At 36.3% G+C, this 21,644-nt stretch overlaps 1 protein-coding gene across 1 annotated transcript in view; it reads left to right on the forward strand.

The window, feature by feature from the left end:
* Nucleotides 1–20,774, forward strand: part of LOC139145470 (hydroxyproline dehydrogenase-like) — a 32,280-nt gene extending 11,506 nt beyond the window's left edge. The window contains exons 5-10 of the mRNA XM_070716668.1: nt 320–400; nt 1,484–1,630; nt 2,589–2,718; nt 12,282–12,429; nt 14,099–14,187; nt 17,657–20,774. Coding sequence (XP_070572769.1) covers nt 320–400; nt 1,484–1,630; nt 2,589–2,718; nt 12,282–12,429; nt 14,099–14,187; nt 17,657–17,823 — 762 coding nt within the window. The 3' untranslated portion in view covers nt 17,824–20,774. The remainder of the gene's footprint in view (nt 1–319; nt 401–1,483; nt 1,631–2,588; nt 2,719–12,281; nt 12,430–14,098; nt 14,188–17,656) is intronic.
* The last annotated feature ends 870 nt before the right edge of the window (nt 20,775–21,644 follow it).

Genomic DNA, 21,644 nt, shown 5'->3' on the forward strand with positions numbered 1-21,644 from the left:
TATTGCACACAGACTAGTGTGACAGAGAGTGGTGAGTGCACATGTAGACAACTCTGCAAGCCTTTGATCTCTTCACAATGAATACAGAAAGGTCTCTTATGAACTATGACCATTTCAAAGAAGGCCGTCAAAAGTGAAATTTTTGCAATGGTTCATAGTTGACTGTCCACCAATTTTAAAGTAAGCACAGCTTATCACTCGACACAAAGCTGAGGAGACACCTGGAAATGATAAGTGCACTCCATATGGCTTTTCATTGCACACAAAGTTCTATTGTTCTCAATGGTAGATGATAGTAATAATAACATTTATTCCACAGAATATTTTGATACCTGGCCTGAATGATGAAGAGAATGAATATCTCAATAAATGTCTACAACAGCTGGACAAAATGGCACAGGTATTGTGTAAAGTCATCATATAGATGTATCTTAGTTCACAGATATTTGGACTCTCAAACTTTTTCGATTCTTTTCTGATCCACCACTTATGGGGGTTCATTTTAAAGTTCTTGGTGTAAACAAACTTTGCACTGTCTTAAGTTTTTGAGATAACTCAGGGATGGTGGCCATTTTGAATGTAAAATATTAGTAAATCTTGGGTAATTTATTTCTCTAGTACCAAAATTTGCATGGTGACCCCCGATTTTTATTCTTGATTTTGAAAGAGAATAGTTGAAATGATCCTTGAGAAAAGTTCGAGCAGAAGTTTTCAATTTCTAGGCGCTTGCTACCTTAGGCACAGAAAAATCTACCAAACTAGTTGGCACTATAGCTGTTACATCTGGCGTAAGATTTCTGATACAATGTTTGGGGTAGACTTGGTTCAAGTCAGTGATTGTATAAAAAAATCAAGTCAATTCAGCAAGTTTTAACGCATCAATCATACTTGAATTTGTAATGAGATTCCGCAATACAATCCTATGCAGTCTTCACACTTGTGTGAGACGAACTCTCAGTAGTACATTAGTGCATGTGTGGTGTGAACAGTATCAGCAGTAAGTTTTTTGTGGAATCTCACATCAGGAAAAATTACTCTAGTACACAATGCCTTTATTAACTTAAGGTTTATTCACAGAATTGGACCTAGTCTAAGTTCAACATAGAATTATCAAAAAATTTAATTATAGTTAATGTAGCAGGTCATCAAGTAGTGTCAAATTTCTGTGACTCCAACTCAAAACAACGGCATGTTTTATGCACTATCAATAATCTGAAAGAGTCTCTGAACCATCCTGACAGTGATGAATTATATCACAGTCGTACATCTAACCACCGTTAAAAGAAGTTTGGAATTTAGGGGGAAAGTGTGCATCCATGCAAAATCCGTCCACACCCTCAAACAAAACTTAGTTGTAAATTTTTTCAACAAAAAAAAATACCAACCACCCCATGCAAGATATATTGGTTGATCTCTCTGAAAGAATCGTCCGAAATTTAAACTTACTAAATATTTGTGTTTAATTCTCTCTCCTGTCACACAGTATGCCGTGGACAATGATGTCAAAGTTCTAGTGGATGCAGAATATACCTACCTCAACCCAGCAATGACTCTGATTACACTGGCATTGATGTACAAATACAACAGACTTCAGCCATATTTCTTCAACACTTATCAATCATATCTGAAGGTACGGTGTTTACATATCCTGAATGTTACATCCTAACAGAAACCCTGTACAGTCAGCAAATATACATTTATGTACTGCATGTGCTTGGGATAGGATGTGCTATGCACAGTACAGATACTAAATTATAAAGGCACCTCATATACAATTGGAATTACATCATATACCAGTATATTGACAGCGCAAATACAGCGATCTGATTGGTTGCGCAATTTAGCAAGATTGGTATGCGCGTGAGCTCTTGGCAAGAGCAAAAATTATTTTTTGAAGTTCCATACCAGAATTTCAATATACTGTTATGATATAATAGTGATAAACCACACCCAGCAACGGTATACCACTTGGTTTTGACCAGTTCACTTTGTGTATATCTCGGTATCACTCGTGCGTACTGATATATGTCACGAGCTGGTCAAAATCTTGTGGTATACCGTTGCTGGGTGTGATTTATTGCTTCAATATAAATGCACATATCCATCCATACATAGTTTTACATATATACATGTACATACACATATATATACATAATTATATACATATTATTATATAGTAATAATAATTTTCAATGGGTACGATGCCTTTTTCCTTTCTATCGTGGTGTAAATAAGTCCTGTCCTTACAGTAATGATAGTATGTGTATCATTTTTATACAACAATGGAGAGAATTTTTTTTGAATTTTCTGTCTTGAAATTTTATCCATTCCTAAATTAAGTAAATTGAAAATCCATTACTCATCCATGAAAATGTGTTTCTGGTCACTGTGATGTGTTCATAGGAATTGGTCCTTATTGCTGGTGTGCTGGAAATCTGTTGACATGTTTAATGCTATTACATTTCATCACCATAATGAGTGCATGAGAATTGCTTCCGCAATATCAGACTACATTCAGAATTCCCCCAGTTTTCTAAAAAATTAATTCCCTTTTCACGTTTGTGAGTTAATAATGTTGTGTCCTCCAGGCATCTCAGAAAAACATTTCAGGAGATATCGCTGCCGCCCAGAAACTCGGGTTCTGCTTTGGAGTGAAGCTGGTCAGAGGAGCGTATTTGGACACCGAAAGAGCCAGAGCAAAAAATTTGGGATATGAAGGTATTTACTGATTTGCAAAAAAAAAAGATATTTAAATTGTGAAAATGTGCACAAGACAGACAGGAGATAGCTGTCTTTCTAAACCATGGAAGCAGGTTTAGACATTTATGCAGACTTTCCATACACATCTACACACTTACACCCCTAATTCCTGTATGCAGGTCCACCCATCCTACTAAAAACAATGGGAATATACCAAATTTTTGTGTTTAAAGGGCCATGTATGTAATACCTTGAAGTCTTTCAAAACAAATCCCTTTCATTAAACTTTTCATCCCCATATCCCTGCATGTGGATGTGATCACCCTATACAAACAATAGGGTGATACCAAATTTGGGGAGGTAAGAGGTTTTAGGCATTTTGAATCAAATCCTGATTGAAAAATTAATGATGATCCTTTGAGAGATGAGAATACCTGGAGGTATGGTAAAAAAAATTGATAAAAAAAACTGTAAATGGTTTTAAAATTTCAAATGAAATGGGATCCATTGATAACACAGTTTCCAAGAAGTAATAAACTCTTTCAAGAGACTCTGAAATTTAATGTCAGAGGTATTTAGTTCCATGCACCAGGTAATTTCCTTAATTACTACCACTTAATGAGGAGGCCACTTGAAATAAACTACACCATGACATTGTCATATATGAAAAGATGAAAATTTTGTGAAGAAAAATTTGGTGAACTAGAGAAATTGAGATCAACGAAAGATTCATAGTGGTCTTGTTCGCTGCAAAATGAATTGATAGTATGTTACAGTGAGGAATAGTGAAAGTATTTCTCAAAGCTATTCTACATGAGACCATGGGCAAAATGATAACAGATACAAACTTTTCATACCAGTGTCAGCAGTCTGGGTCATTTCCAAAATTGGCGACTCATTATGATAATGTATTCTGGCTTTTAGCCAATCATTGACCAGATTACATCATTAACACTTTCACTGCGTAATTAATTTTTATACGTGCATTCCTGTGCGTAGTTTTCTATAGAAATATGGCCTTATAAATATTGACTTACATGCATGTGCTATATCTTTGTAATTATTAGAGTATTCGGGACAATTTTTTCAGTGAGTATTGCAATATGACAGAGCATCACAAAAATGCACAAAAGGTCATGTGACACTCCTTGAAGATCACGTGATCATGGTGGCCATATTGGATTTTACAAAAACAATTCAAAAATTGTTGCATTTCTTGTTATTTCAATATACAAATGTATTTTCTCAGCATAACACTTTAAATATTATTACTTATGCTTTATCAACTCAAATTCAGAAGGGGGAAGACATACTCTGAAAAATATTCCACATAATTGAGATTAATATGCATATTTATTATAAGTTCATCTGACATTCAAAAGAGAGCTATATTACATACCAGTATAAGCTAATATACTGGTAGCCAGACCGATGTGTAATTGTTATTGATAGATTGATGTCGAACAACATTCACAGGATACCCCATCAACGTTTGTGACGTCGGACACCGGCCCTTTGTCTCACTTTTCTCTCAGCATGCTCAGCTTGCCTACCTTCCTGTCTTGCTTGCGATCTCTGTCTTTACTCGACTGGTTTGGGAACATATTCAAGTGCAGTATTAGAGGTGTAATTTGAAATTTGACTTCCGCTATCTCCGTCGAGTTCAGTTTCACGATCAGTGACAATTCCACTATTAGTGTCTAGAAAAACATGCTCAAGGGCATAGTGGGTGTTAAACTGTGCCCGCATCGCCATTTTAAATACCCTCTGAAAGAAAACAACAATCGATTACACGATCCTTACTAATCACGGCCGAGAAATGACCAAATATGGCGGCATTTGTTTACAAATTTAGCGCGCATGCTCATTTAGATGTGACCTCTACCTCGTACGCTACATTAGACTTGAGGAAATAGTCAACAAACATGATAAAGATCGAATAAAGCCAACGTATATCAAACGCATGTAAATGCATACGTTCTTGGCACGTTTACGCACCTCCCGCAGTCTGGCCGTTGACGCAGAATGCGCCCTTCCGCGGTGAAAGTGTTAATAAAGTACAGGTCACGCCAGGTCAGAAATTACGCACCCAGTGTGATCGGCAGTTTTGGGCCCCTTATTAAGCTTCTGCCTTATGAATTTCAACGAATTTCGACTGTCAACGTAATCCACGTGTTCTGCAGAAGATCATGTCCAACAACAAGTCCGATGAGTGAAAAAATATTCAAAATATTTATAATTCATTTCTACCCCAGTTTATCGATTTCGCTTAAGTACTGAGAATCGTTTTGTAGATGTTTGTCATCTCTATTAGAAAAACTGTTTAAAGGTTATTTGTGTAGGTACGCGTATGGCGTTTTGCAAGAAGGAAGAGCGATGTCAGAGCTTTAAAATGATACCTATTTTGTAGTTGTCCTACACAGACTAAAAATGGTACGCGATTTTGAAAATTAGTGACAGAGTGGCCACACAACTGTTCGACATTATGACAGAATACCGTAGAACTTGTGATCGCTGCCACCTCCGATACAAACGGGGTTTTCTGAATGATCTGTGTAGGTACACGATTTATATTTCGCAGGACTTCAGGCCAGAGTCCGGGGATCACAGCGATATATGGGTTTGGTTGTCTGAGCAAGACTAAAAATGGTACGCGATTTTGAAAATGTGTTTTGACAGAGTGGCCACACAACTGTTCGACATTATGACAGAATACGGCACGATTAATTGTTATTTCACAAACGACATCTGTATTCCCATGAAATGTGCAACACCAAGTGTTTTGGCAAAACCCCTCTTTCACAACTGACAATATTTTGACACTGATCTACGATAATTATACACAAAAAAGTTATGTGAATGGTGCAGCGGAGCAGTATATAGCAAGACAGAGTTCAACACAGTATGGCAAACGTAACCATGGACGCATGTGGAGGTTGCAAGGAAATACAGTTTTTACTGTAGGCGCACTGGCCGCTGATTGGCTAATGATAGGGCAAAATATTATGGTATAGCGTCGCCAGTTTTGGAAATGACCCAGACTGGTCAGACATGACATGACCCTGACTTTTTATGCTGTGACACAAATTCTCAGAATATTATGTTGCTTCTGTTAGAAGCTTGTGATACTGTTGAATTGGACTTCCTTATTAAAAAACTGTTACAATCAAGGTTTTGCAATAGTTCCTGTAAATTTATCTGAATTTCTAACTCCCATTTGATAAATTTATGTATAGCTTTTGGAGCTAATGCCACATTTGGATAAGTCGGCATATGTCTGAACGTATGTAAAGTAGTCAAAAATTTGTTGTTGGGCTGTTTTCCTTAGCCCAATGCCCCTAATGCCAGATAGTAACAATCAACCCTTATGCTTTCTGCTTTGATCAATATTGCGCATTAATAATTATGAGGATGATGATGATTATGGTGATGATTGTTATTTTTATTTATTTGCTCAGTAACAGTGCTGTGAGACAGTCACTCACAGATGAGAAAACAAATATGTAAACAACAGACAAAACAGATAAATAAATTGCTGTGTCAGGGAAAAACTCAAAAAAACCCAGAAATATGTAGACACACTTGGCATAATGCCAGAAACGAGTGAAAAAGTCTTTTAAAAGTTGAATAGGACTCACAATCAGTCATAAAGATTATCACTGAAATGTTTGAAAAGTCTTGATCTCGGCCCCAGTCTAGCCATTTCTGCCGACATCCACTCTACAGTAAGGAATTTGTGTTATTGAGGTCTATGTCACATTATACACAATGTCATAGACCTTGTAAACGGGTACATACTACTAGGCTAAGAATCACAAGAAATGAAAAGGATTAAGGTAGCGGTAAAGGCTAGAGCGTCAGTTATAAACTTCAAAAACTATTAAAACATAAAAGTAGTCAACATTCTCTGTGGAATAAAAAACTAGACATTTGGGGTCATAGGCATTGCAGAGTTATAGCCCGTTGAAACTTCTGAAAAACTGACCAAATAAGAGGAAGTTGGGGAGTCCTTAGTGTATTAACTATGGTAGAGGTCCCCTAGCTTTTAAAAAAATGTTTGAAAAGGGAAAGTCATTTTTTACTGTTTTTCAGGAAAGTTTGACAAGGCAGTGGTTGCATTCAGAATGCGTGACTGCTATTATAAATGCATTTTTAGATTCTTTGAGTGTCAAAGAGGTGTCAAAAGTGAGATTAACCAAAAAGACTGCTGTGTGACTTCAAAAGAGGGGTGCAAATATGGCTTGTTTTCAACATTTTTGACAGAATAACAGTTTTCCTACATAATTTTATACCAATTTAATCCAACCTTTGAAATGAGATATGGACATGGAATTTTTACAGCCTATTAACAAGGTTACAGATAAGATTTGTACGGCACAATTTTCCTGTATTTGAAGTACTTTTTGAAAAATCACATTTTGAAATTTGAAAGAATTTTTAATAATTTTTTGATATGTAAACCCATGTAAAATCATAAAAACAAATTTTATTTACAAATCCTGCCGTACAAATCTTACAATTAATAGTGTCAACATATTTATAACTAATTTGGTAATATTAATTTATTATTAAATTCAAATATGTAAAAAAAATATGAAAAATTAAATTTTAATATTGATTGGTGTCATATTTCAAAATCATGGCTACAAATATACAATTTTTATATTCTTTGGAGAAAGTATTAACTAAGGGAGTTATCCTGAAAATTTGAACTAAATATCTTGATTCTAACACTTGAAACTTGACATTAACTCTGAGAAAAGAATTGGTGCAAAAATAGCCTTTACCGCTACCTTAATGCATAAACATACAAACATAATTTCCAATGCAGAAGTGCGAAGGTGTAATCTGAATAAGTAACAGAGAGATTAGTAGTCAAATTCACACCGAGCTAAAATGTCTGTGTGCTATATATTCCAGTGTATAATGTAAATACTTTAGAAAATGTTTCTGGGTACAGTAGATTCAATGTGGTTGGCCTGACTGTCAGAAATTGAATTGAATATGATTGTATTGCAATTTAAAATTGAATGCACCATTGTAATAAATCAAAAAAGGCTGCTGCCATATGTCATTGAAATGATGTCACTGAAGAGCAGCTGCCATACGATCAATGTCAAATTATGCAAGACAAGACATGGGAAATTATTTGTGTGTATGTTTACCAACAATGTGATTGGCTTTTCCTGTAGTGGAATTTACGTAATAAATGAAGGAAGGATTAGCATCTCAAAGTGATATTTAAAGCTGTGGTGCAAGATGATCAAGCATAGAACTGCCAACACAATAATTAGCATGTTCACCCCCCTAATTCTCTGTAAACAGGTCCACAGCTACCATTGATAACAATGGGTTTGGGCCAAACCATGGTGATGAAAGGGTTAAACTTAATTAATCTCTTTGTTAAAATGACAATGTCTGCATACTTTAAATATGTAGGGGTTCAAAGAATCAATTGTTGTCATCCAATATTAGTACTGCATGTGGGTGAGGTCCAGTTGATGCAAACCAAACATTCCTTTTAGTAAGAAAAAGTAGTGGTCAGAAACCAGAGTTTTGGCGTTAGTTAGTGTGATGTTTCGCCAAGATCTGAGCTAGATTTTTTCCCATACTTCAAGTTCGTTCATTTTGAAGATTTGGTCCCTTGTAGGTCTTTGTCCTTATCATGCAGAGTACCCAAGGCTGGTACTTGGTCATAGATGTACGGTAGTCTGGTAGGTGTCATCTTCTCAAATCATTCCTCTAGATCTACATCCTCTCAACCTGTTCATCCCCAAAACCCTGTAAACAGGTCCACAATTACCATTTGTAACAGTGGGTTTGGGCCAAACTATTGTCATCAGTTACAGGGTTTTAAGGGGAATGTTGAGATTTTCTTCTTGTTGAGTTCAGGCAAATGGTCAGTAGTATTACCAGATACACATTCATTGGTCCAAGATCTCAACCAGTCATCTCCTCAAAATGTTCCCTCCTCGCATCTCAATAATTGCTTACATGTACACTGTACTTAGCTTCTTCTTAAAAACCCCCAAACGACTAGGGGTATTAAGACGAATGGAGCTTGTAACATGATCAACCTGTTAATGCTTTGAGATAATGGCTCACTTTCTGCCAAATCAGGATCACTAGATTTATCACCAGAAGCTTGAATAGGTCGAGAGATCTCTTCATCTTCAGCTTTACGTATTTTAATGTCTGCGTCATCTGCACTGTCATTAGCCCCACCTGCTTTGGTTGGAGTCTGATCCGTGTCGTTGGCCATTGTGGCCTCTAGCCGCTTCTCATTTACTTTGGCCTGTTCTTGGACCTTGTCAGTGCTCTTTGTTACTTTCTTTTTGTTGGCTTGGCATTCAGCCTCTGGTCTGTCTCGACTACTCTGTTCTTTACTCTCAACTCTCTCTCTACACAGGTTCTTATCGCAGTCAGTACACCAGTACATTGCTTCATGGTCGCTGCATCCATTGCACACCGCCTCCAGCTTTGTTGATCTTCTATCCTGACAAGGATTATTTTGATTACGATCAAGCAACAATTTTAAGTTGGCTGCGAAGTCATTGTCTTTCACTTTTGACACACCTCCTTCAGGAAGCTGTCATGACATGCAGCATAAAGGGCATTTTAACTCACCTTCATTCGTCAGCAGTGACACCAGACAATGCTCACAGAAAGTGTGCTGGCAGGGGAGAATTTTGGGTTTCCTGTAAGGCTGACGACAGATAGCACAGATGAGGAAATCACTTACTTTCAGGTGTTCTGGAAATGCAGACGCCATCTTGTTTAGGTTATACTGTTCAGTGAAGCTGCAATCAGACTTATGCCTCATGTATAATCATAATATTGTGATTTGAAACATGGTCATTCCACAATGTTCATCGTTCCTGTTCTACATGCTTAAGTTGTTGACTAAGACTTCAAAGCAGATTACAGGTGATAAACCACATGACATTTCACAAATGTCATACTGTATATGAGGGTACGTACTGTAACCTGGGAACACAGATGACGCACTTAATTTACTGTACAAAGACTAAAGGTCACTCTAAGCGACATACATGCATACCACAATACAAACCACCTGTCAGTGAGTATTTCAATACCAATCAATGCCTACATGTACATGTGTAGAAACAGCGAATAAACATTCAGTCATTTTTTGCTCACGTGTTGACACACGTGGGCATATGTCGCAGCGATGTCTGTCTGTCTGTCTGTCTGTCTGTCTGTCTGTCTGTCTGTCTGTCTGTGTGTCTGTCTGTCTGTGTACTCAATATCTCAAAAACGGCTCATCAGATCAGAATCAAATCTGGTACATAGATTCAGTTTGCAAATGGCAAGAACTGATTAGTTTTTGGTGGGTGTGGCTTGCTTACTTTTTGCTCATTTGCATAATTAATGATTTTAGAAAAAACTGATATATATTGACAACGACTGCACACAATTTGATGAGATTCGCTACAAATGTTGATCACACCAAGATATATCAGCTTTGAAAGATATTAAGGGGTGACCTGAAAGATAATTACTAATTTGCATGTTTAATGAAATTTCCTAATTAGGAGTATATATCTGGATTTACTTGATCAAAATTGACAAAACTTGGTATGCATATTGAAGATACTATGATTTAACATTATCGAAAGTCATTAAGCATTTTACTTCATCCAAATCCTAATTTGCATATTTAATGACCTTTTGAAATTAAGGCTATATATTTGAAAGAAATTACATGACCAAAATTGATGAACTTGCTTTGTACATTAAATATACTATGATAGAATATGATCAAATGTCATTAAGCATTTTTACATCAGCAAATTCCTAATGTGCATGTTCTATGAACTTTCCTAATTAGGGGTATTTATCTGAATTGACGAGACCAAAGTTGATGAAACTGGCTATGTACATTAAAGATACTATAATAGAACATTATTGAAAGTCATTAAGCATTTGAAGTTTAGCCAATTCCTTATTTGCATATTTAATGAACTTTCATAATCAGAGATGTATTCACAAGACCAAAGTTGACGAAACTTGCTATTATGTACATTAAAGATACTATGATACGACATTATTGAAAGTCATTAAGCATTTTTACTTCATCCAGCTCCTAATTTGCATATTTAATGAATTTTTGAAATAAGGGATATATATTTGAATTTACATGACCAAAATTGATGAAACTTGCTATGTACATTAAAGATACTATTATGTAGGCTAACTTTATTGAAAGGCATTAAGCATTTTTGCTTCAGCCAATTCCTAATTTGTCCTAATTAGGGATATATACTTGGATTTATTTGATCAAAATTGGCATAACATGCTATGTACATTGATGATTATACCAGGTTATATCAATATTGGAAGTCATTTCGCATTTAAGTTTTCATGTCAGCTAATTTATAGTTTGCATATCTAATGAGCTTTCAAAGTTTGGAATATATAGTGTGAAGGACTTGACCAAAGGCAAATACACTTGCTATATAAAGTGGTGATACAATGACAGCAGTCAAAGAATTAATATTTTTTTCAGCTAATTACATATTTCAATACTTAATGACCTATAGAGTTAATCTGTGGTGAATTATGTTCATTATGTTGATCATAATACTTTCAATGAAGTTGCAAACATGTGGCAAAGGTTCAAATTTACACATACATGTAACTGCAATATATAATGAAACCTGTGAGCATTTACAGTTCATATTTTTTGAGTATTTAACTACTTGTAAATCATGATATATACTGGAGATTTCAATTTAGCTAACAAGCTCTAGTGATAGAATTAATAATCCGCAGGTGAGAAACGTGTTGTCCATGCTTCATTCACAGACTGAATGTGTTTTTCCAAACAGAGAGGTATTAATGTAGCTTGCAACTTGTGTTACTGCAAATTTATACAAGGTCTCCTCTGCAAGAAATGTCTTATTATTGATAATCATTATAATAATACAAAGAAAAAAAGACCTGCTTAGATAAACAGGTGACGACGGCCCACATCATTAATGTTATGTAGGGAATGCATACTGTGTTACTACCGGTATGTGTGTGTATTGTCATTAGGGAAACCCGGCACCTGAAACCCGGGTCCTTGCCTGACCAACTCGGGTGACAAACAGAAGACTTTTAATCCCCCAAGATGTTAATGTTCCATTGTTACGTTTATAATATCCAGCTGATGCCATTGTAGGAAAGGCAGGTCTGTGACATTAATCCTCTGATAACTAAGTAGGGAAGTGGGGTATTCCTAAGTTAATGGAGCTTTCCCGTAATGTATAGGTGCCTTCACAACCTTAATGGAGTGTTATCATACAATATTACGGCGGCAGTACCAGAAGATGCACAATCCAATACAATAACTTTGAGTGTTACAATAATCAAATAACCTACCTTGAGTTTTGTTGAACTCTTCATGACCTTTGACCTTCTTTGTGCAGGATTCATAAACCCCAATTCACCACCATCGTCGATTATTATCAATGGGGAGTGTACAGAGAATTGGGGGTGAATTGGCTAAAAACTGGAACTGAATTGACAAGGTACATGTACAAGACTAATTCAAAATGCTTTTCCTTCCTTTTTAGATCCAATTAATGACACATACGAAGACACAAGCACATGCTACAATGCAAATCTTGAAACAATGTTAGATAACATCCATAGGCACGGCAACAGGTTCAACATTTTTGTCGCTTCTCACAACGAAGAGAGCGTCACCCTTGCAATTGAACAGTAAGTCTTCATCTCAGATTTTTTTATGACCAGTTTCATGAGAAGTTGATGCAAACTCCATTAAAAATCAAGAGGCTGGCTGCAACAAAACTGTGGACAGAACCGTGATTTGCTGAATGAATATGGATTGATAGTGAACACACCTCTGGTACTATTTTGCTTGTCTGTGTTGCACATTGTTTATAAGCTCCTCTTTGCACTTAGGCATTAATGTCGATGTGAATTAACATCACCAGCCCATCTAAACTTTGTATTGAATTGGCATTACGGCAATAAAAATGTTGTGTTAAAGAGAATTAGCAACAGAAAAAAGCTGCTGCTTCTTGTTCTTGCATAGAAAACTGGAAAGATAAATGAGAAATAAATTGAATAGAGAGTGATGTATATGCGTTAATGGGGCACTGGTTAAAACCCTAGATAACCCTCAAGTTCATGGCATTTTCTCTGTTCATGGAATGGGCAATACCATCAGGCAAATTTTGTTTTGAAATGTTTTGTCTGAAATATTGGTGTTTAATTTGTCACTGTTAGAGTCAATTATATGTCAGGTTTTCAGCACCTCTGAGTATTAAAATAGATCTCTTTCAAGGTAGCTCTTTAAATTTCCAACCTGTGCATCTACAGGATAGTTGTGAATTTATCACCATCCAATCTTTGGAGATATGTTTTTGATTTCCTTTATTAAGCTATACTGTTTTTGAAAAAGTAATCAATCTTTGGCAGTAGATTCGGTCAATTGTTCATATTGTTGATGTACTTTCTCGTTGTGGCCATACACATGTATAGGACTTGGAAGTCAAAATTATAATTACTTAAAGGGACAAAGTCAGCCACTTTTCATGAATTTTGTTTGATATGAGATACTACTTATATTGTTTGACACGTTGAAATATACTAAATGAATGGGTGACCATGCATATATTTGACCCCGGTTTTAGACAAATTAAATGAAACCATCGCGAAAATGAATTAATGGTCATGACCATTAATTCATTTTCTCAATGGTTTTGTTTATCGTCTCTAAAACCGGGGTCGAATATGTGCATGGTCACCCATTCATTTAGTATATTTCAACGTGTCAAACAATATAAGTAGTATCTCATATCAAACAAAATTCATGAAAAGTGGCCGACTTTGTCCCTTTAATCTATGTACTTGTAAGTAGGTTGCCAATAATGTTTGAAAAAAGGGTTTTTAGTTACACTTTGGTAAGCATTTTAACATACTGGGCAAATTCAGGCACTAATTTCAAACCATCTTATCAAATAAAACGCAAAAAAAAATGCAGCTAATGGGGCTTTAATCATCATCAAGTATTGACAATTAATTGACTTTTCCTCGTATAGTTGTGTCTTGCAACAAACTTTTTTACTGACATATTCAATGATCGCACACAAGACTGTTACCAATAACCATGAATATTCATTGACATTGACAAAGACCAAAAATTGCAAAGTGAATGAAAAACATGTATGGTACAAGGAAAGAATAGCAGGAGTTTGTTTCTGGTACAGTTTTCCATAATTTACATGTATCTTATCATTGCACATGAAACGTCTATAGCATTTACATGTATGTAAAAAAGCAAACAAAGGCAATGGTTGAGACAAAAAAAGTATACACTGTAATATTTAGAAATTTTCAAGACTGGCGAACTTTTCCCTTACAGAATGCGAAAATATGGTATTGGACCAGAAGATGGAAAGGTCTTTTTTGCACAGCTTTTGGGAATGTGTGATCAGGTTTCCTATGCATTAGGTAAGGTTATATATCAATTGATTGATTGATTTATTGTTTAATTGGTCAAATTATCAATTATTGATCTCTATGTACCAACATATGGGTCCAATGAAATAAATTTTGAGTTGTACAGAGAGTCTATTGATAAAGTTTTCTATGAGCCGTGGTGTCCCACATACACTTTTTGCCAGAAAGTATATCATATAAGCAGGCAGCCATCTGCCTGTGTCTTCATACTTGCTGTGTCCTGTTTTAAATGTCTAACACTGTCTGGTTCATCATAGATCACCAACCCTCTTCTTTTGTATGGTAAATTTTTGCATGATCTATAAGTTGTAGTATCATTGACATTGTACACAATGACAGTGATCATTTAAGAATTTTCTTTTCCAGCAGAAAAAAAATGTTCTGCTTGTGATAAATTGTAACATTTAGCGGCAGTGTGGAATGATGCGTTAAATTCTTGGCTTCTAATCAAATTAAGTTTCTGGTTTGCTGAGCCGCACTTCGCCAGATTTTTGTTTGATACCAATTTTTCAAAAATTATGTATTCTGTAATGGGATCTTTGTACAGAGACAGTGCTATACCTTTAGTTTATGAACACAAACATACTGTACACTGGTATTTGCTCCTACTCAAACGATACACTTGCCCCATATCTATTGGTATGTAAATATCAAAACAGAGTAAACTGAAGGAGTAAACTTCACTGTTGCTGTAGCGGTGAGGTGATTGCAAAATCCATACACAGACTGTTGTGTAAATTTTAGTGTGAATGTGACAGTCACATACTTGTAAACCTTGCAGAGTTTGGGTTGTAATAGTTCATAATGACATCAGTCCTTATGAATATGCATGAATGAGCAGGTACAGTTTTCCTAAGTGTACTCTATGACCATTGAATGACGTCCCATTATTACGTAAGTTTTAGTTCAATTAACAATGTTCAGTGCTTATATTTGTGAATGTTTTTCAAATCGGCTAGAATATGAATTTGATCAAGGCGGACTGAAAACCATGGAACATATGGAGGCATGGTTTAATGTGATGCAGGCGTATATCAGCACTGCACTGTGTAGTATGAGTCTTATGTTGGTGTCAGCTAACTTCCTGATCATTTTTTCTACTCCCATATTAGTCTTGAATCAAACCAAGAGGAGAAAACCTCCCTAAATAAGTTTCGGCTGCAAATTAAGATAATTCTTGTGATAAACTGATAACATCTTGAGTCCAATGACTTTGTTAATTGTTTGCTTACACAGTATGCATATTTATGTCAACAAAGTCTGCCTGTAACACTAGAGAGCGTTTCTTAGGTGCAGCAGTCACTTGGCCAGCCAGTAACTTACTGAGTCAGCCCAAGAAAAGCCAAGCTAGTAGAAGGTCCAATCTACTGAAATCTCACTGTGTCGCAAATCTGCAGTGAGTTTGCAAGAAACCTACGTGTAAATTAATTTGCATCTGCAATGCATAAACCCATGGTCCCTGTCAATTTGTAACAGTGCCACAGGGTTGCCGAGTGAATTTATGAGGCTTTAGTGTTTGCAAGATGCATTATACCCAAGTATCAGATGTGCCAATTTTAGACACTGCAAATGTAAAATATTACATACTTTGTATTTCCTAAAATACCAGGTACTTATCACTTACATCACTGCATTATTTAATGTATATCTCAAACTCAGAGTCTACAGCTGTCATTTTCATAGATTGTAGATTTCTGTTCAGATCCATTGTACTTTTGCAAGGTGGCGTCCTACCTAGATAAATTGATGGTGTTATAGACTTTTTAGCAAAGGTCAGCATACTCTCTCTCTCTCAATTTGTCATATGACATCATGAGACAATTATGTACATCATGTATGGAAATGTTGTTGAATTGTGTTACACTTGCTGTGCACTATGAATGCTGTTGCATTCCGTTACACTAGCTTTGCACTATAAAACAGTACAAGATCCATTGCAATACAAGTACATAAACCTGCCTGACAGCATTATTTCCCATCAGCCGAGTCAGTTCAAATTGGTATTGAATCAAAACCTACCATAGTATACGCATTGTATTCTCACTTGCGTGGCATATATGTTAATACGGTAGGTTTAGTCATGCTAGCTGCAGTAAAGACAATATATACAGTATCTCTGTTTTCAGGAGCCATCAAATATTCAGGTCTTTGTCAAAATGCAACATATGGCATGCATGTTATGCCTCACTCAGGTTTTCACCTACGTGACCCTAAGGTGACATATGAACTTTGCAGAATTGGGGTTTAGATATTTCTGTTATTTCGTCTTACGCCACTCTCCACACAAGGTTACATGCACTTGGTGAAATCAACACTTTAGCCGCCTGGTTCTGTCTCTGGCCTCTCAGCTAGGCGACTGATGCCGTATGTTGTGGGTTCGAATCCGATTGAAAACTATCCGTAATTTCATGTATATGCATAGCACTACTATCGTACACACTAGCTTTAAATGGCAAAAAGGCAGTCTGTAATAGCTGAGAAATTTTCCCTGTCTTTAAAGGACATACATATAATTCTTTTATTTGTGTGCGAGCTTCACAGTCAACAAAGCATCACATACGTATAATGCTTTTATTTGTGTGCAAGCTGTCAATTCCTGATTCCGATCAGTTTGTGACGAGTCATGTATAAATATTGCAATTGATTGCTCTCGTCATATGGTACCAGATTAAAACCAGTGAAAGTTCTCATAAGTAGGTTGTACAGCTTGTCGGCGGACAGAGCAGTCGCTCAGTGTAATTTTGTGACTGCTGTTTAATAGTTGTTCATCATTCTTAGTTGTATCCCGCTCTAAGCATTTTATTACAAAAATATCCCTGCAATTCTAAGGACAGTCATGTGGATATGACAGTGTATTGCTGATGTTTGCATCTTGTGATCAAAATCTCTCAAAATAACTCTTTGCTCCCAGCTGACTTATGTGTACCTACTGCTATAGACAAACGCAAATTTTTGAGAAACACAAATACTCTTCAGTATGGCCGCATTATAAGGCTTTTCAAATAACTGTGGTACCGATCTGCAGGAAAGACATAATAAAACGTAAAATTTACAGCGATAACTATTAACATGACTAATTTGGGATAATTGGATTTTTATATTTTTCAAATTTCTCAAAAGTATTAGGCGCCCTATAGCTTAATGTTGCAATATTACAAATTACTCATGAAAACAAGTGTATAATTTAAAAAGAAATGCAGATGAGGTTACATTTGCAGATTAAATCCTCACTACATGTACTTCACCATCCAATTATCCCAAATTAGTTCCAATCGTGTTTATTGTAGTACTGTATTCATTCATGCGATTGACAGTTGAGGGTTTTTTGTGCAAATCAGACCATCGCAAAATTTTTGAGGAATACCATTTTAATACTGTTTAATTCCTCTGATGAAAGTAAAAGATTTCAGACATTTTTTACGCATTTATAAGTTAATTTCATTGATTCTTTGCCCTGCAGGTCAAGCTGGGTATTTGGTGTACAAGTCGCTGCCCATGGGTCCTGTGCAGGACGTCATACCGTATCTGCACAGGCGGGCATCGGAGAACAGGTCGGTTCTTGCCGGCGCGAGACGGGAACAGGAATTGCTCTGGGGAGAATTCAAGCGACGCATGAAAGTGGCATGAAGTCAATTTGACAGAAAACTCTCTCTTTCTTTAGCATCAGATGTCCTGAAGAACATTTGTGTCTTTCGGGGGAAATTATTTCAGGTCCATAAGTTTTCATCCTCGGGCTGACTGCCTAAAAATGCTACATGTCTACTCACTGTCTAAAAACGTGTCCTATAATCACTCTTGAAGAGGTCTTATGGTCAAATGTACTTAAATTGTTATCTGTTTTACTGTACAGTGTATGTTTACTTCCAGACTTGGTATAACACTAATGATATTCTGTTTTCAATTTCTGTAAAATGATTTTGCTACATCTCTCAAAGGCAAAATCGGTGGCAAAATTTGATCGGAAAATCTAAATGCAAGACCAAGAGACGAGTGTTTGTCCATGAGCAAATTGACACTACTTGTGCTGTTGTGTACTACTTTCAGCTCTGATCGAGCAGTCTTTAAGGAAGTGACTCCGACATCAATTGACTGATCTGTCATTTGATCATTTATTATGTCAATGAATCATTCAGTGAAACAATTCAGTGAGTCTTTGAGCAAGTCAATGGATGTGCTCGTGATCCAATCAGCGGTTCTGTGACCCCGTCAGCGACCATTAGGGAAACTATCATTGAGTTAGTTGATGAGCAAGTAATTGAATCAATCATTGAACCACTCAGCAAATCAATGAAATATTAGTTAGTCAGTCAGTCAATGGACCAATCAGTGAACCAATCTGTGAATCAGTAATTGAAAAGCTTCATTAATGAAGGAGAGTCATGTGAATCTGTGATCAAATGAATCGGTCAATTATTTGATCAGCCACAGTCCTTTTCCCATGAGTCAAACATTTTGGCACTGACTTTGAAGAGAACTTGAAAACAAGATGAATTTGCTGAAGGGCACTGAAAAGCTTTTGTTCAGAAATTTGAGAAAACAACATGTGAGCGAAAGTGAACAAAGACACTTCTGTGAGAGGTTATTGGCAAAATTGGTCTCTGAACTTGTAAACTTTGAGATAGTGTTGCGATATGTTTCACTTGTTTACCTACATGTATGTCCAATTGAGTCGGTGTAAGTTAGTCTAAATAGACGTGTAACTCATCCATTACGAGAACCTTTCTAAACTCTGCTGATTGTGCTAGTGCTGCTCTGCCTCTCATGTCAGTGGTCGGTGAATTTTATTTTGAATTTGAAATATTGCAGTAATCATGTCAACTCAATGATCTTCTTAAGTGGGCAGCCAAGTCTTTTGTTTGAAAAAACAATGAAATAATGGCAAAGATGATGATGACTGCACTGGGAAAGAGTGATCATATACTACAGAAAATTTAATCACTCAGGTATTAAGCCGTTTTAATCGTGAGAACAAAATCAGAAGCAAAATTATTTGGTCATCTCAAGACCTGGTATATTAAATGTATTAAATGTAATTCTAAGAGTATCTAAACATGAGATAAGTCTATTTTAAAATTGCAAGATTTTGAAAACTTCAGGTCTCACATACAATCATATAGTGTAGCTTTTGGTCATGGGTGTCAATAAAGATGAGTTCCTCTAAGTACATTTCTCAGTGCAATTGATATATTTTAACCAGAGTTAATTGCCTTCTTTAGTATTCACAGGCCTTGTGCAACAGTGGCTGGTATGATATTTGACTAAGCTAAAAACGTCAAATGATACATCACTTTGGAGTCCATGAAAGACACAGTAACGCTTTCCCAAAGACTTTTTAAGGTAGAATGTGTACTGGGGACAGATATTTGTGCTCTCAAATTTTTACGATTCTTTACTGATCTACCTCTTGTGATTTGAAAGCTTCTGGAGTAAGAAAAATTTTCACCGTCTTGGTTTTTCGCAAATCAAAAATTTTTATTTTTCTCCAGGTATGGCAGCCATTTTGAATTTCAAATATCGGTAAATGCTAAGTAGTTGGTTCTTTTAGTACAACACTTTGCAAGATGACCGACCCCCTTGATTTGGCAAGAGATTGTTGAAAGTTCCACTGAGGAAAGTTTGAGGAAAAGCTTATGTTTTTGAATATAAGAATTAATAACATGATTATCCAACAAGTACCGGTATGGTTAAAGCATGTATTATAACTCATACATGTATTTACATACTGGTACATGTACCGGCCGGTACCTCAATACCTAAGCATCTTTCACGCACGTCGTACCCTGTTGGGCTCATAGTAGAGACTCACAGCCCCTCACTGGCTACTAACTGTGGCTTGTGTAGCCCAGCTAAGCTCAGTGAGCTGGGTCAGCCTCACTGCCTTCACCAGCTTGCCGAGACAGCTACATGCTGGCTTGTGCTAAGGCAAGCCACACTAGTGTCAGTAGCAAGCAAGGGGCTGCGAGTCTCTAGGCTCGTAGTATCCTAGTACAGTGGATGTATAGATTTGAAATATTGTAAAATGTTTGTACATAGAACTAAAACAGATGGGTTATGGTATAATAGTGCTTTTGCCTATACAGAATATTTCAAATGATAAAATTACCATTTGCAAATACAACAGAATTAGTAAGAGACATTTTAAACTTCTATTAGTATGCAATAATTTTTGTGGACTTCAAGTCCAATTGTCAATGGATGATTGCAATATTAAAGAGAGATATCCTTCACCTATATTTTGATACATACCAGTCAATTGCCTCAGATTTTGTGACGTTTCAAAGAAACATGTTGCATAGAAAGTGGACGTAACCATGTTCACTGCAGCTTAAAACCTTGCAGCTATTTTCCTTTTTTGTGCCTTGTAAGCAAACCTTAGATGTGCTGCACACTGCTGCTACAATTCAAGAATACATCCAATTACGACATAAAACCAGCCATAGCCAAAGAGGCTTTTCACTAATACTTACTTTGCTATTTTGTTTTGACATTAGCTCATAAATATTTTCACAGTACTGCTGATTTAATTTTGCCAATTGTTTTCACATTAACTGAAGACAATAAAGTATTTGCTAAACAAAGCAGTGCAGGTGTGTTCTCAATTCATTGACTATATTTGGAATTTGTCATTAAATGTATTGTAAGTCTTTAAATATGCAGCCCATTGACTATCAAGTCTTGAACGCGCTAAAAAGTAGGACTCTCTAAGATTGGTAATTGAACACAACGCGGTGACCTTCAGCTTACCCTCTTGTGACCTCTACCCATCTCATCTGGGGAAAAAAACAAATCCTGTACAATCATAATAGACAGGAAGGGTGAAGCCTGCTTGGCCTTGAAGTATTTTGTTACACTGAGGTGAAAAGTTCACCTACACTCTCATGTGGGGGAAATGGGAGAAACAGTTCTACGTTTGGCAAAAAAAAAGATGGGTTTGATTCTTGTCCTTGACATCATATAAATGTGATTCAACTTTTACGATTTCTTCCGTGACCATTTCTTCTAGCAACTATCGATGGCCACTGAAGAAGACCTGCTGGAGGTGAAAATTGTACATGTGGATGACTGTACAAGGTTTGGAGGAGTTAGTCTCCCACCACAAACGTAAGATACCACAGGGCAAATAGTGAATTTGCAGAAATTTGTCTTTAATGACAATGTCTTCTTGTTTGTGACAGAAAATACACCATGATGATGGAGGAATCTGTTCCAGTACATGACATAATGTCATGAATTAGACAAAACTCAAACTGACAGTAATGCCCCTCTATTACTGCCAGTGTTTTTTTTGGAAAAAAAAAAATTGGAAAAAATCCTTTTCAAAACTAACTAGAAATGCAAAATATGACAAATGCCCTATAAAACATACATGTACATGAACCCCACATAACTGTAAGCTAAGGTCATCACAAGTTCATCAGCCTGACTTCTTAGCATCTAGAATATGTGAG

Source organism: Ptychodera flava, chromosome 12 (genome assembly GCF_041260155.1).
Source record: "Ptychodera flava strain L36383 chromosome 12, AS_Pfla_20210202, whole genome shotgun sequence".
Classification (NCBI taxonomy): Eukaryota; Metazoa; Hemichordata; class Enteropneusta; family Ptychoderidae; genus Ptychodera; species Ptychodera flava.